Source organism: Anabrus simplex, chromosome 2 (assembly GCF_040414725.1).
Source record: "Anabrus simplex isolate iqAnaSimp1 chromosome 2, ASM4041472v1, whole genome shotgun sequence".
In the NCBI taxonomy this organism is placed as follows: domain Eukaryota; kingdom Metazoa; phylum Arthropoda; class Insecta; order Orthoptera; family Tettigoniidae; genus Anabrus; species Anabrus simplex.
In genome coordinates this window covers 379314021-379331248 of record NC_090266.1, presented here as the reverse complement: position 1 = coordinate 379331248, position 17228 = coordinate 379314021, and the positions used below count along the sequence as shown (strand labels likewise).

Here is a 17228-nt window from a genome sequence, read left to right as displayed (position 1 = left end):
ATGGGGGCGAACTCTTCAGAACTATGTCACGGGTTAAGAAAAGTTGTAATTTAAGACCAATTGGTATTATCGGACTAACTCTGGGAGGCTGACACATGGGCTGATGGGCAAGATGGCTGATATGCATGTGCTCTTATAAATCTGGAGATCTACCTCTGGCGCTCACTTCGAATTCTGCGCTTTGGCGAACCTCACAGATTCGATTTTGAATCCTTGGCTAACCCTAACAGCACAAGCCAAAGATCGACACCTGGGCTAACCTTGCAGACTCGATTTCAACTCCTTGGCTAACCCTTAACATACAGGCCCCGGCTAACTTCATCGGGGGGACGAACGACGTAGCTCACAACGACGCCAAAAATGTCGGTTCTTAACTTAAATGTACACTAGGTAAGCTGACTCACAGTAACATACTTGTAGTGAATGTGCCCCACAGGAATGATTTGAGTAGAGACTTGTGTGTGAATATTGAAGTGTACAAAGTTAATACAGGTATGGTTAAAATTCGTAAACATTTTCGTAATACTCAGGTAATTGAATCTAGCAGTTTTGAGAGATCCTGTTACACAAAACATGGCCTTCCTCTAAACAATTCAGGAAAAGAAAGATTGCAAATATTGTTCTCAATTTTATTTAATCATAAGATATTTGTACTCAGGCGCGGCTCCATAATGCGATCTGCAGAGCTGCATAACCACCCTAATGAAAGATATACGGTAATATACAGCGATTAGCGATCCCATCCTTCATATTGAGTGTTTATATCGAGCCAAAGATCGATACCCACACAGCTGGTGGTGATCTGGCAACCCTGTTTAGATCCGTGAACGACAGAACATTAGGAGAGCACACTTAACTACAGCTTTCTTCCGATAGGTGGCTAAGAGTCGCCCATAAGGTTCTGTATGAACTGCACGCCTTGCAGTACGTCTGACCTATTCCCGTGACCATAGAGTTAGTAAATAATACACTAGACAGCGCCACCGTCCGTGAGAGAATCACTGCAGCGAGCGAGCATGTTGAAATCTCAGCTGTTTGGGAAAAGCTCCCTCCATTGTACTCATCAGTGTAAATAGAGAACTTTTAAAACTGTGTGGATATTGATATAGTTTAAAATTCTTACATGTCAACATTCTCAGATACTACAGTATAGTTGTGAGGCTTCTGTTCAGTAGAAAGAAAGCCCATATAGCTTACATACAGGATAAGTGCGTGATAAAAAGGATGGTTGTTATTAAGTAACACAAAATCAATTTACTATCCATGTTAAGTCTTCAAACAATGTACCTTATGGTCGGGAGTATGCATATTTTTCTATCTTTGGTGTAAATGACCAGGACTTCAACAAAATTCTGTCTAACGACCGAAAACATTTTCTCTCGTACGAAGCGAATGAGCGAGTTCTTAGGCCTACAAGTAATCATGACTATGTTTCTCCGTAATGGTAGTGAATTCTTCCGAGTTAGGTAGTCATGAAAATGAAAACAGAAACGCTAGTACCATCAGATGATGTTCCCCTTCCATTCAGAAAGCCGGCTGCCAAAGATGTATGCAGGTCTCGGAACTTTTGTAAATATGAATGTGTCGATAGGTCAACATATTTTTCGATAAGCGAAAGAGGGGCTTTATTTGTTGTAACTTTTTAATTGTTGTTTTTTGTACAAGTCAGTTATTTATATTGTCGATGTCCCTCGAAATCGGGGTATTACAATTTGAGATGAACGTCCACCTGTATTATTTCGGTACATTTTCGAGAAATTCGCACTGATAGGACATAGAGCAAAGCGTTTCCGCGGGGTTGGAGGACGGATTCACACGACCTCAGCTGACACATTCCGTATGCAATACGAATTTAGATTTGTCTATTGTAATTACTGCAATGGACTGGGCGTCACAGAGCAGAACCACCAACATTATTCAGCACGAGCCGCCAGTGTTTGTACTGTAAAAAACACAACTCCCCTGGATTATAATACTGACCAGAAAAAGTAGTAGAAAGAGCCAGCTGTACTTCAAGCTGGCCCAGTCAAGTAGAAAATGAAACTCAGGAAAGTAAGGAATTTCAAGTTACCCAATTGCAACAGTCAAGTTTTAGGGAGGAAGGCAGTCTAAGGTTGCTCTTGTTAAACTGTCAAAGTGTAGTCAATAAACAATTAAATTTCAGTACATCGATGGAATCTTACGAGACTGATGTGGTGATTGGAGCGGAACCATGGTTGAGAGAAGGGGTGGGTAAAAGAGAGGTATTTCCAGAAGGGTATACAGTCTATCGTAGAGACCGAGGAGATAAAAAGGGAGGGGGCTGTTTATTCTGGTGAAGGAAACTTATTGTTCACATGAATGGTTTACCAATGAAGGGGATGAAATATTAGGGATAAAATTAGTTTGTGATAATAAGAAGGAGGTGGGAATTATAGGAACATATAGGCCTGGGCGAGAGGAAAGAGACATGGAAATATTTGAGAAAATAATAGATTATACTCATGAAAACAGTAATAATGATATTGTAATAACTGGGAAAGATCTAAATTTGCCTTAATTTGAATGGAATGGAGCTGTAAGTGAAGCCCAAGAACAGAAACCGGCAAATAAATCAATTTGGGAGGGAGGATTTACACAAGTAGTACAAGAACCAACTCGGCTCAATAACTTACTAAATGTATTATTGGTTAAACCATGGGAAATTGAAGATAAAACTGAGGTAATTGAAGGAATAGGTGACCATAAGGCTGTAATCATGGATGTAGGACTGGTACCAAAAAGGCTTAATAAGAGGGCCACACAAGACAAGAAATTGTACAGGGAAACTGAAGTGGATGAATTTGGGACATACCTTAAATCACAATTCAGCTGTTGGATAAGTGAAGGGAGTAATGTGGATACTCTTTTTGTCGGAATCATTTGGGAAGGAGAGAAGAGATTTGTGATAGCGAGGGAGAGACACATAAGGAAACAAGAAGCTCCTCATTCACAAATGAGGAGGATATTTTCAGAGAAAGCGAACTGTTTCAGCAAGAAAAAGCAGTAGGCAGTGATCAAATTACTGGGGAGTATTAAAGACAATGGAGTGGTACATAATCTTTGACTATATCATAAATAATAGTCTAATACAAAAGGAATGGAAGGAATCTATAATAATAGCAATTTATAAAGAAAAGGATGACAAAAGAAAACTTCAGAACTACAGACCCATCAGCCTGACCAGATTAGTTTGTAAAATACTGGAGAGTTTAATAACAAAGTATATCAGAGGGATATGCGGTGATGAAAATTGGTTCATGAGGAACCAGTATGGATTTAGTAAGGAATTTTCTTGTGAGACACGTGGTGGGATTTCAAAAGGACTTATCAGATCAGTTGGATTCAGGAGGCCGATTGGATTGCATAGCCATAGACCTTTCCAAATCGTTTGACAGAGTGGAACATGGAATATTATTAAAGAAAGTGGAGGGAATAGGATTGGACATAAGGGTTATATGTTGGATAAGATCATTTCTAAATTCAAGAGTTCAGAAAGACAAATTAGGGAATAATGCATCACAGGAAGAGAAAGTTTGGGAGGGAATTGTGCAGGGTAGTATAATCAGTCCATTACCTTTCTTAATATACACAAAGGTTTAGGGAACAATATAACATCAAAATAAGATTGTATGCAGATGACATAATTGTTTAAAGGGAAATAAATAACACTGAGGATAGTTCAGAATTACAAAGGGACCTTGACAGTATCCAACAATGAATTGAAGAGAATAATTTGAAGGTTAATGGAGGCAAATGAACTGTTACCACATTTACAAATAGGAGCTTAAAGACTCAATTTCAAAGTACTTTAGATGAAATAATTGTCCCAAAAGATGGCAAGTGCAAATACGTGAGTGTGAGATTTGAAAGTAATTTACACTGGAAGGGTAATGTTGATGACATTGCTGGGAAGGTATTCAGATCGTTACATGTCATAATGAGGCTACTTAAAGAATGCAACAAAGAATTAAAAGAGAAAAGTTACTTAAGTATGGTTTGTCCATTATTGGAATATGCAAACAGTGTTTGGGATCCTCACCAGGAATACCTAATAAAAGAAATAGATGGCATGCAGAGGAAAGCAGGAAGATTTGTAACAGGGGATTTCAGGAGAAAAAGTAGTGTATCAGAAAGTTTAGAAAAGCTTGTGTGGGAAACTTAAAGGAAGAGATGGGAGAAAACTAGACTTATAGGATTATATAGAGCCTATACAGGAGAGGAATCCTGGGGAAAAATCTGTGAGAGGCTTCAGTTGGAAAATAATTATATTGGCAGGGCTGACCACAAGCATAAAATTAGAAAGGATTTTAGCAGAAGCGATTGGGGTAAATTTTCATTCATGGGGAAGGGCGTGAAGGAGTGGAACAGTTTACCAGGGATAGTGTTTGATTCTTTTCCAAAATCTGTACAGGTATTCAAGAAAAGATTAAACAGCAACAGGGAAAAGAAATGTTAGAGGCCATTCGACCTGTGGAGGTTATTGTAAATAAAGAATTTTTGTGAATAAATTAATTCCATCCCTACTTTATGGAGATTGGACAGCCAAAGTAGGGGACTGCCTGTAGGGGTGAAGTACAGTGGGGAGCTCGAGGGCCCTGGGGCCGCTATGGTAGCTGTGAAGGCCCTTCAGGAACACTGAAAAGGGGTGGCAAAAGGGGCTCTGGTTAAGACGCAACAGGTCGTTGTGCTTGTTAGGTTCCAAAATGAGTAAATAAATAAATAAATTAATTAATTAATTAATTAATGCAATGTAAATTTCAATCTCATTCCAGTTGTATAGTATTATTTGAAGTAATTCTACATACTGTAGGCTATATGAGTTTATTATGTTTGTAAGTACAGAAGATATTATGAGTAGAATTTTGTAAATATACATTTACTAAGGATGACCTGCGTGTTTAATAGAAAAATTGTTGGTGTAAATTGCATAATACTGTATTCTAGGAAAATGTATTTTTCTCTTGTTAATTTAAAATTTAGTGCTTGATAATAATGTATATTAGTGTACCATTTGCCACCGGGGTAGACACCTCATTTGCAAATAAAGTGATTTCTTTTACTCAAGCTCGACTCCTTGGTTAAACTTAACTTTGCAAGCTCGAGTTCAAACCACAGCGGAGGTAGTTTGCGCTTTCGGGGCTTGAGCTCAAGGGTTCGATTTTTGTAAGCTTCAACTAATTATGTTATTAGAAGGGGCTCTATCCTCCTTCTCGCACTCATATTATTTATTGAATAAAACAGTGTGTGTGTTTCCGAGTGAGTGACAGTTTGTGGCTCTTTTGTGCCCTTGTTTCCCAGTGCTCAAAGCAAACTCTTCCTCTCACCATGTGGCCTGCTGTGCTAGCTTCCTAGGTGGAACTTAAGCGTGACTCTATTTTCTTAGTGACTGCAACACTCAATTTCTGAGTTTAACCCAGATAAAGATGAATTATTTTTTGCTTGTATTGAGGAATGTTTCCATGAAAATCTATTTTTGAGGTTGTAAATAAAGCAAAAGAAAATGTTTCACCGAAATTCCTTACTTAGTATGCCAGGAGTACGTCAGGGAAATTTACTATCTACTATCCGACACAGGCAGGTTTTATGGTGACGATGGGATAGGAAAGGGCTAGGAGTGGAAGGCAGCGGCCATGGCCTTAATTATGGTATAGCCCCAACATTTGCCTGGTGTGAAAATGGGAAACCACGAAAAACCAACTTCAGGGCTGACGACAGCGGGGCTCGAACCCACTATCTCCAGGATGCAAGCTCAGAGCTGCGCGCCCCTAACCACACGGCCAACTCGCCCTGTCTTTTGACATTAATGTAATCCAATTTCAGAACGTTAATTTACTTCTTAATTATATTATTATTTTTTCTTCGCATTCACTGTCTGCGATATCATTCACTTCTTTTGAAATTAATGTAATCCGATTTCAGAACGTTAATTTATTTCTTAATTATATAATGAATTTCTATTCACAAATCAGATTCCAAGCATTACGCCTTTGTGTGGAATGGTACCGAGCATGAAACGTGTAAAGCAGAGTTACATTTGATAGGTACACATTGTTGTGCACTTCTTTGAGCAATGTTTGCAATGAAGCTGCCTTTTATTCGTTTTCTGGTTGTTTGTTTGTTTGTTTGTTTGTTTGTTTGTTTATTAGTTTGAGCTTCAGTTGAAAGGTCTGCCACACAATGCTCCATTCCGTCAAAACGTGCATGACTTTCCGCTTCTTGAATAGCCTCCCTTTGACAGAAATCACTGTTTTATTGGATGTCAAAATGGATGTGGTTACACTCCTTCTAACACCAAAATGATCATGTTTTCCACCATCTTTCCGGTCGAGTTGCCAAGCATTTTATTCCGCTAAATCTATCATGTGCTGACACCCTGTTTTGTAGGTAATCAGAAAATATGTATACGTGTGAACTCAGACCGAGGTTCAGGTACATCTTCCATTAATGAGGGAACATGTGAATAGTCACCCTTCTGCGATGACATAAGTCTGTTCTTCCACTGCAAAAACCACTGCTTCACTGTGAACGTTATCCCTTCAGAAACACACTCATTGTAACGAAGCTGATGGACAACTGATGAGAGGTTACCAATCGTCCTGCAGACAATGTAATTCACACCACAAACGTGTTGTGTTCACTGCCAGGTGGTGTTGAAAAAATACTACCCATTCATCCTTCTGGAGGACGTCACGATTATAGAGTTGAACTCCAGAGAATTCTAGTAATTCTAGTAGTCACAGTAGTCTTTACATCATTCTGAGATCGAACACTTGCGTTCAGAACACACTCGAAATTTTAATTTACTGAAACAGCGATGTCTAACGAGTGAGACAAGCTGGCGCGGTAGAGCATTTTCCCCGTTTCCCTGAATGTACCTGCCTATAACCCTTCTAAACAAGTTTCCATCTTATATGTACCACTGCGGTTTAAGTGAAGGCCATCTAGGCACAGATCCCAGTCTCCTACCCACCCATTAGGATCTAGAAATCTCACTCCCAGTTTCTCACATACCCACACCATAGTCTCATTTCAATCCCCAATCACCTTCCAGTCAGTATCCCTCTTACACAGTATTCCACTAATAACAATCTCTGCTTCCTTAAACTTCATCCGCGCTGCGTTTATCAGACCCCACATATCCCCAAATATGTTGGTACTTATACCTGCTTGCCTTACGTTGTTAGTACCAACGTGAAACACTACCACCTTCTCCTTTCCCTCTTCCTTCTCTTCTACTTTCCTCAACATCTGCCTCAACCTAATTCCTGGATAACACTCTACCCTGGTTCCCTTTCCTCCACACACTTTCCTCACATATCTAACGACGGAATTCCCCATGACCAGAGCCTCAACTCCACCCACCTCATTTGATCCCCTCCCCTCCTGGTCAGACCTATCTTCTCTTACTGCTGCAGAAGCTACTTCCTCCTCCCTTTTCTCCCTCCCATTACCCTGTTCCACCTGTCTTTTCCTTTCCACTACACTACATTTCCCTTTCCTACCTTTTCCCTTCCCCCTACTTCCACACATATCAGCAACAGTTCCCTGTTCCTCATCTTCCTTCGGTTGTTCCACCTGCAGGGACTCGCACCGATTTCTGACACCTGTCCTGAATTCTGATCTCCTTCCCCTTAAAACATTAGACCACCTGTCTTCTACAATTCCTGCATTTCCCTCCCATCCCTCCTTTATACCTACTGTATCCTGTACATTATTTGAGGGTGGCCTACTTTCCTTCTTGTCCTCTGAGAGAATCCTAATTATCTCCCTCAATCTCTCCAACTCCTCCCTCATTCTCCTTAATGCCTGGCCACACCCACAGCTCCTACAGTTGCACTGCTTAGGCATTATTTGCGGAATTATGGGAAGAAAAAAACTTATTCTGTGCAAATAAAAATGAAAGGAAAGAAATATTGTTTAGGATAGTTCACAAAATCACACAACAACAAGGTAATTAATATAAGCTACTACTACACTACAATACTGCTTATTTGTACGAATTTTTTCTACAACACCCTAAAAGAATGAAAATTGTTGTTAATTACTGAAAACTGAAAGTAATAAACAAGAATTGGGTCTACACAATTCGAAACTGCAGTTAAGTCTGCCATAATTACTGCAACAGAATTCTAGTAAGAGAGTTAATACAGATAACACAGATACTATAGATACTACAGATACTATACTACATAAATATTTCACATGAATAGAATAAACACACTAATTTACACTGACTGACAGAGCAAATGCAACACCAAGAAGGAGTGGTTCGAAAGGGATGAAAGTTGGGGAAAAAACAAAGACGGCACGGACGAATAATTGATGTTTATTTCAAACCGATATGCAGGTTACACAATGCGCACGGCATCGACTCAGTAGGATGTAGGACCACCGCGAGCGGCGATGCACGCAGAAACACGTCGAGGTACAGAGTCAATAAGAGTGCGGATGGTGTCCTGAGGGATGGTTCTCCATTCTCTGTTAACCATTTGCCACAGTTGGTCGTCCGTACGAGGCTGGGGCAGAGTTTGCAAACGGCGTCCAATGAGATCCCACACGTGTTCGATTGGTGAGAGATCCGGAGAGTACGCTGGCCACGGAAGCATCTGTACACCTCGTAGAGCCTGTTGGGAGATGCGAGCAGTGTGTGGGCGGGCATTATCCTGCTGAAACAGAGCATTGGGCAGCCCCTGAAGGTACGGGAGTGCCACCGGGCGCAGCACATGCTGCACGTAGCGGTGGGCATTTAACGTGCCTTGAATACGCACTAGAGGTGACGTGGAATCATACGCAATAGCGCCCCAAACCATGATGCCGCGTTGTCTAGCGGTAGGGCGCTCCACAGTTACTGCCAGATTTGACCTTTCTCCACGCCGACGCCACACTCGTCTGCGGTGACTATCACTGACAGAACAGAAGCGTGACTCATCGGAGAACACGACGTTCCGCCATTCCCTCATCCAAGTCGCTCTAGCCCGGCACCATGCCAGGCGTGCACGTCTATGCTGTGGAGTCAATGGTAGTCTTCTGAGCGGACGCCGGGAGTGCAGGCCTCCTTCAACCAATCGACGGGAAATTGTTCTGGTCGATATTGGAACAGCCAGGGTGTCTTGCACATGCTGAAGAATGGCGGTTGACGTGGCGTGCGGGGCTGCCACCGCTTGGCGGCGGATGCGCCGATCCTCGCGTGCTGACGTCACTCGGGCTGCGCCTGGACCCCTCGCACGTGCCACATGTCCCTGCGCCAACCATCTTCGCCACAGGCGCTGCACCGTGGACACATCCCTATGGGTATCGGCTGTGATTTGACGAAGCGACCAACCTGCCCTTCTCAGCCCGATCACCATACCCCTCGTAAAGTCGTCTGTCTGCTGGAAATGCCTCCGTTGACGGCGGCCTGGCATTCTTAGCTATACACGTGTCCTGTGGCACACGACAACACGTTCTACAATGACTGTCGGCTGAGAAATCACGGTACGAAGTGGGCCATTCGCCAACGCCGTGTCCCATTTATCGTTCGCTACGTGCGCAGCACAGCGGCGCATTTCACATCATGAGCATACCTCAGTGACGTCAGTCTACCCTGCAATTGGCATAAAGTTCTGACCACTCCTTCTTGGTGTTGCATTTGCTCTGTCAGTCAGTGTATAATAAGATACCTACTATAATACACTACAATGATTTTAAACTACGTCCATACGTATCCTAATTACAATATGTTATTATTAAGCACAAATAGAAATGAAAATTGCAATTAGGACTAAAGTTTGTAATTCGCAAGAACTACCGTACTCAAGGATTACCAACAAAGTTAAACGCATAGGCAGAAGATTATTTCTTTAGTATTACTTTATCCTATGCTCTAATAGAAATGAAACCTTGCGTTTGGTTAAATGCTTAAGTATCGAAAGGATTGCCGTACACAAAGAAAAACACGAATATAACAGGCAAGATACTATCTAATATACTTTATCTTCACTACAATTCTCAACTGAAACGTGGTTATGTGTTCATTACAGCAGGTGGATTACTATTATTTTCCCTACTCCACGGGACGGAGAATAAGAGTGTCTTTAATTAGGGCTACTGAAAAATACGAGGTTGTCTACAACAATTTCTCAAAAATATTTCTGCAGTATTTCTGTCAAAACTACTCCTATTACTCCAGGGATGTGAATTACAATTACTGGGATATATACACTTTATTATTATTAGCTAACCGCTCATAAATACTGAAAGATCGAGGGAGCGAAATATAAATTACGGATACTTTAACTACTGTACCTACTCAGAACTACAAATGATTGGAATACAAGATCAGCTGATTTTTATTTATATTTAAGATTACTTGACTACACTACACCGTTTATTCACGACTGTAGCCAACAATGCAATATGTGAATATGAAGAGCGACAATAATCAATAACAATACAGCGATTGTTAACTGTTACCGTGTAATCTCTTTTAACTTATTTTTAAATGGAAGTGTACCGGGCGAGTTGGCCGTGCGCGTAGAGGCGCGCGGCTGTGAGCTTGCATCCGGGAGATAGTAGGTTCGAATCCCACTATCGGCAGCCCTGAAGATGGTTTTCCGTGGTTTCCCATTTTCACACCAGGCAAATGCTGGGGCTGTACCTTAATTAAGGCCACGGCCGCTTCCTTCCAACTCCTAGGCCTTTCCTATCCCATCGTCGCCATAAGACCTATCTGTGTCGGTGCGACGTAAAGCCCCTAGCAAAAAAAAAAAAAAAAAAATGGAAGTGTACAGGCGTATCGTTTTTTAATGTAGTAAATTATTACCTTCGCGATAGTTTGAACGGACGTATGTACGAAATACCGGAGAAGTTGCGGCAGAAGTTACGGTACTATTCCTTATGATAATCTGCCTTTTGTAAGTATTATACCAACGAACGTACAGATATCTACAAATATTTTAAAGTTAATATTATTACCTAAAGTATTTCCTAAACCTAAATTCGAAACAAGGTACACCTAGCTAGCCTACTTAACCTAGAAAACGTAATTTACTGAAGACCAACTGAATTACTTGTTATAAAATTTAAATAAATATCACTACTCCCAATTTCTACCAGCAAGCACTAAACACCACTATATAAACAGCACTAAATGAATTACAAATACACAAAATTAAGCTATTTCAATAGGTTTTAACTACTTTATTACTAAAATAATGCAAGAGCTTTCTCAACAGCCAACCGTTCTCAAGCACATCCAACAATGCAATTAGCTTCTTCCCTCCTTACTATTTAACATTTAAGTGAAATCATAATTTGTAAGTCTCCCTTAGCTACTTAGTTTGAGAAGTTTCCCCAGCCACCTACAATTCTGCTTCAAATCCCAAAGTATCTTCAGCACCATAATAATGCAATGCCCTGCTAAACTCTACTCACATGTCGGCTATGCTCTACATTTAAAATTGCTGTCCATCAATATTTCTGTCGGCGAGTGATTTGTTGTTTCAGTTCCCCTCTAATAGAGCGTGCAGAGCCACCACCTAAAGCGTGTTGGTGATCATCGGCCAGGTCTTGATGGCCCTCGAGCCGCAGTTCTTCCGTGCCATCAGCAGCCGCTGGGACTTTTGCAGTAGTTCTTACTGCCTTAGAATTCTGCAACAGCATCTTGGTCCATGGTCTAACTGGAAGCTGTATCCGTTGTTGGGACCTTTAACGCAACACAACTTCCCTCACAGTACCGAGAAAATGGTATCTCTGGGTACTTTGAGAGTCCGGCTCCCTGGATCCAGCCCTCCGGAACGTCAGCCTCTCCCACTGTCAACCATGGTGGCAAGTGCCCGGATTTTTCAATTGCTTTTTCCCCGACCACTGAACTTCCGCCGATGTATCTACAGTTCAATATAGACTTAACCACAATATCTCTTCAACATTTTGTACACAATTCCATTTTTACTTTCCTCTCTCAAAAGTTGTGAATGGCGGATCATAGGAAGGGAAGTCTGTGACTTGAAGAGGGCCTCTCCCTAGAGTTACGCACCTCTTTATACCTAAATATTGTGAAGTCTTGTGGAGAAAAGCTTAACTTCGTGTTACTATGTGGTTCTGAAGCCTACCGATATATATCACTTTCTTGGTTAGAGGTGCCACCAAGGAGCTGATGTTTGAATTTATTACTGTCATTCTTAAGGAGAATAGTTACTGTTAGAGGTTGACACTTCATTACTCCTTGTTCGTTTCAAGTGTTTCTCCTATTGAACTTTATAATTTGAATCAGCCTGTCACATCCCAGCTTGTCATTATAAATATGTTAGTCACTTGCCTCCTAGGGTTTGTCTTGACCAGTGCATCGGCGGGTAGCGCACTGGGACAATACACAAGGTAGGCGGCTTCTTCATTCTAAACATGTTAATTCTAGAACTATCCAGTGGGGACGGGAAGATAACAGCGTTCCCCTTAGCATGTAAACTTAAGGGTCGTGCCATATCTACCTTTGTTTTAATGTAGAGAATTTTTAACTTTATTAAATGTGTATAATGTAGGTATTCTAGGTTTTCAAGCTGCGAATGCAGCCACCGAAATGTGTGAAATCTACTAAAGGAAGCACGAGTATGGACCCTCGTTTCCCTTTATCACTTTGATTCTAGTGACTAAGTTTTCTAAAATTTAATTCCTTCTTTCATTTGTCGGTCGTCATTTTCTCCCTACTTAGGCCACACCGTAGTATGGCTTATCTTTTGTGTCACTGGGCCTTCTGCCGCTTTAGGTCTTATTAAAGTAAAATCCTAGGATGCTAGTATGTGTTCTGCATCCCTTTATAATTGTGCTTGGCCTAGTTTCCTATTGCCTCAATATTTATCTTTCTCTTGGCCAATTTTGTAGCATGAGCCTTAGCTCCCGCTTTACTTCGGATTATTTCAGTTCTATGTATACTGTTGATTTCCCTCCGAAATAAAGGGTAGCGAGTGTCACAAGGGTCTCTGAAATAGGGAGCTCATTCTTCTCGGGTTGTTAATTATGACACGGTGTAAGCTTATAAGTTTTGGAAAATTGGAAATTAATTCTTCCTAGTCAATGACGAAGCCCTCAGAGCTGTTAATTGTAACAAAACTTCTAATTGTTACTACTGGTATGAGATTTATTATAAATGGTTATTTGATGTGATCGTTCACTATTGCTCCAGTTGTTCGTAAATTAACGTACCTGCTGGTTCTCGTTAATGTTTTGGACCGAAAGGAAACAAAAGAGAAAAATGTAGGAAACTTAAAAAATATATTTGAAATTTATTTTATTGCGGTCATTCATTTGTTCAGTCCTACGGCCTTGCCGTTTCTTTTCTCACCTCCAGCTGTTCACTGTAACTACACTGAAGAAAATGGAAATTGCAACACCCAGAAGGAGTGGTGCTACATTGCTGCAATTGAACATGCAGGTCGAGTGTTCGGTTGTGCTTCGATGATTACACTTTCAGGTCCCTCTGACCGAAAGTTACGACAACAAACAATACAGGATGTATTCATCAATGTATTACAGGTCTTGATGGCCCTCGAGCCGCAGTACAGGCTAATTTTCATATCATACTAATTGCACGTATATTCAAGTTCCAGTATATTAGACTGTCGTCTTTCGTATAGTACGATATTAGGAACAAGTCGTCGGCATAGGCCAAACGGCTTACTACATTTTCCCGAATTCTTCCCTGCGACTAACACCTTTCAGTAGATGATCCATGTAAAATATGAACAAAGAAGTGAAAGATTACAACCTTGTCTAACCCCTGTGAGTACCTTTAACCGGGAACTCATACTACTGTCAATTCTCACTGAAGCACAATTGTCAACAAAAATGCCTCATATTGATTTTAGTAATCTACACTTAAGCCCGTAGTCCCCCAGATCGGCGAACATCTTGTTCCTCGGGTACTCTTTAATGTGCCTTTTCTAGATCTACGAAACATAAACATAATTGTCTAGTCTATTCCTCTCGTAGCATTGTTTAATTACCCGGCTCATATTGAAAATCTGATCTTGACACCACCTCTGTTGTCTGAAACCACACTGGTTTCCATACGACTTACTGTCAACCACTGATCGCATCCTCTATTCCAAGATGCCAGTGAACATCTGGTCTGGTATACAGATCAATGAAATACCTCGATAGTTGCTGAAATTCTTAATTTCCTCTTGCTTGTCGATAAGTGCTATTACCGCTTTAGTCCAGTCAGAAGGTACCTTACTAACATTCCATGCTAATCTTATTACTTTATGAAGCCATTTCATCCATGCCTTCCCACCATATTTCACAATTTCAGGTCTAATATCATCTATTCCTGCTGCTTTATGACAATGGGGTTTATTTACCATCCTATCCACAACATCTAACGTAATTTCACCAACATCACTGTCTCCCTTCTCATGAGCTCGTTTGTTCGTAACGTCACCAGGAAGATTTTTTTTAATGTTGAGAACATTTCCAAAATATTCCTTCCACCTGCCCACTAATTTTCTGGGATCTTTTATGATTTCACCTGATTTACCCAAAACATTATTAATTTCCTTTCTCCTTCCCTTTCCAAGATTCTTTATTACTGTCCAAAAAATTTCCCCGCTGCTTGAGCTTGCCTTTGCACTTTATTACCGAAAGTTCCCACGAGTACTTCTTAAAATCAAAAAATAATTCGTTTCGTTCTCTTTCTGTCATCTGCGTACAATTCCAGGTCTGCATCAGTCCTTGTATGAAGCCATTTCTGACACGCCTTCTTTTTACGTTTACAAACTGCCCTCACTTTATCATTCCACAATGATGTTCGCTTTTCCCCATCTTTACACACGCTTTTTCCCAGTCATTCCCTTGCTATTTCAACATCATCCCTGTGTGCCACCCATTCTCCTTCTATATCCTGAAATTGCTCACTGTCCATTATTTGGAACCTATCACTAATCAGATCCATGTACTTCTGCCTAATTTATCCGTCCTGGAGATTTTCTACACTTATTCATCTGCAGACAGATTTCACTTTCTCTTTCCCAAGTCTAGAGATACATAGTTCACTACATATCAGACAGTGGTCCGTACCATCGAAATATCCCCGGAAAAACTCCACATTCCTAACGGATTTCCTGAATTCAAAGTCGCTTAAGATGTATTCAATTTTGGATCTAGTACAACTACCTTGCCATGTGTAGCCGTATGTTTGAAGAACGTATTCGTAACTGCTAATCCCATACTAGCTCAGAAGTCCAGTAAACGATTCCTATTCCTATTAGCTTCCATATCTTCCCAACATTTGCACATCACCTTAGTTATCCTTCAGTTCTCTTTCCAGCTCTCGTATTGAGATCGCCCATTAGCACTACCCTATCCTTGCTGTGACGCTGATTCCGCTGTCATTCAATGCTTCATAAAACTGGTCAGGTTCATCCTCATCTGCACCCTCAGTTCGTGATTACAATGACACCATTCTCGGCCTAACCCCTCCAACTGTGCAATAGTATTCCTGATGATCAGTCCTATCTCAAACTCTGCCCTTCCTGTTTTAACACCCGTCAAGAATAGTTTATAATCTCCTGTCTCTTCCTAGTTATCTCCCCTTACCCGTATATCATATCATTAACTCCTAACACACCCAGATGCCTCCCATTTGCTGTCTTCCGTACGCCCCTTTAATACTGATAGCTCCCCATGGAATTCAATTCATTTGCCAAGTTGTACCCCGTTACTCTCATAGGTCCGAAGCTTGCTTAAAACATTCTGAGCGTGTTCGGTAAATAATCTACGAAGCTGGATGCTACCCTACTTACATATAGTCCCAGTGACGGTCATGACTCAGAATATGTCCGAGATATCTACTCCCATTCCATAGCAACCAGTATCCCGACTCTCAGGACCACTTACTGGGCCACTCAGCAGTTGCCCATGGTTCATGAACTAGGACGTGACTACAATAACCCACACCAGGAACCACTATTATTATTATTATTATTATTATTATTATTATTATTATTATTATTATTATTATTATTATTATTATTATTATTATTATTATTATTATTATTATTATTATTATTATTGCAATTCCAGCCTCAATACGTTACGAAGAGGCAAACTAACGTAGTACAGATACCATTAAACACAGCTTTTATCATGAAGAATTCGCACCCACAGTAAGTACAGATGTATCTCTAAATGAATCAACAGGAACAACATTTGCTATAACAATAATGTTTTTTCGAGGGCACTTGCTCAAGTTTATATGGAATCAGTGGAGCACCCATGTTTAGTTCAGTGTTTTGGCCCGGGCTTAATATGCCTAATGTCCTTTCTGTCACTACCCTCTAGTCCTATTGAAAATCCCAACCGTGGTCGCCCGGATTCGAATCCGGTAAACATGGATTGGGAGACGAGTAGTTAAACCACAGCAACAGCACACAAATAATAATAATAATAATAATAATAATAATAATAATAATAATAATAATAATAATAATAATAATAATAATAATACAGATATTACGATGACGATTTTTGTTCATTTCCTGACGTTAAATTATCATTTAGTGTGATAATTATAAGTGCTGAATTTCCTGCCAACGATAAGCAACATAATTCAATGTTCTTTTCTTTTCAGATGTGGAGTTGAGCTATTATGGTAACTGCACGTAGTAGCTACAATATGGGATGCTCCTGGTAGTTTCGTCTACAACTTTCATTTGTTCAATGCCTCACTGAAGTGAAAGCCTCCACCTACGTCCGGCAAGATAAAACATCGTCTTCAATTGGATTGTCTGCTGTCGTTTTCAGGCCGATTCTGTAAACCGTATTCAGTTACTTGTACATGTTATTAAAACTCACATTTCTCCACCGTTCGTCCATAATACCTCAAATCAATGAATATTGCAACGTAGTTATAACTATTAATTTGTGTTCCTTAATAATAATGTATGAGCAATTGTCTTAAACAATGGTAATAAATGGCAATGTGCCAGGGATACTGTACAAAGTCAGATTTAATTTCTCAGTCGTAACTCCTCTTAATCCTGCCATTCTTAATATACCTAGGTACATTGAAATCACAAGTCTGCTCATTCGTAAGCTAGCCGTCTGACAATAAATCCGCATGTATCTCTTATTTCGTTGCAAAGGTACTGATTTTTCAGTGCTCTGCCTCTAAGTCCACTGCAGCTTACAGTTCGTACATCTGAATCGTTCTTTTTGTAATACAGGGTCTTTATTTT

At 40.5% G+C, this 17228-nt stretch overlaps 1 protein-coding gene across 1 annotated transcript in view; it reads left to right on the top strand.

The window, feature by feature from the left end:
- The window catches only part of LOC136863556 (uncharacterized), a 66770-nt gene extending 49789 nt beyond the window's left edge, over positions 1–16981 (top strand). The window contains exon 3 of the mRNA XM_067139936.2: positions 16622–16981. Coding sequence (XP_066996037.2) covers positions 16622–16656 — 35 coding nt within the window. The 3' untranslated portion in view covers positions 16657–16981. The remainder of the gene's footprint in view (positions 1–16621) is intronic.
- Positions 16982–17228: the final 247 nt, after the last annotated feature.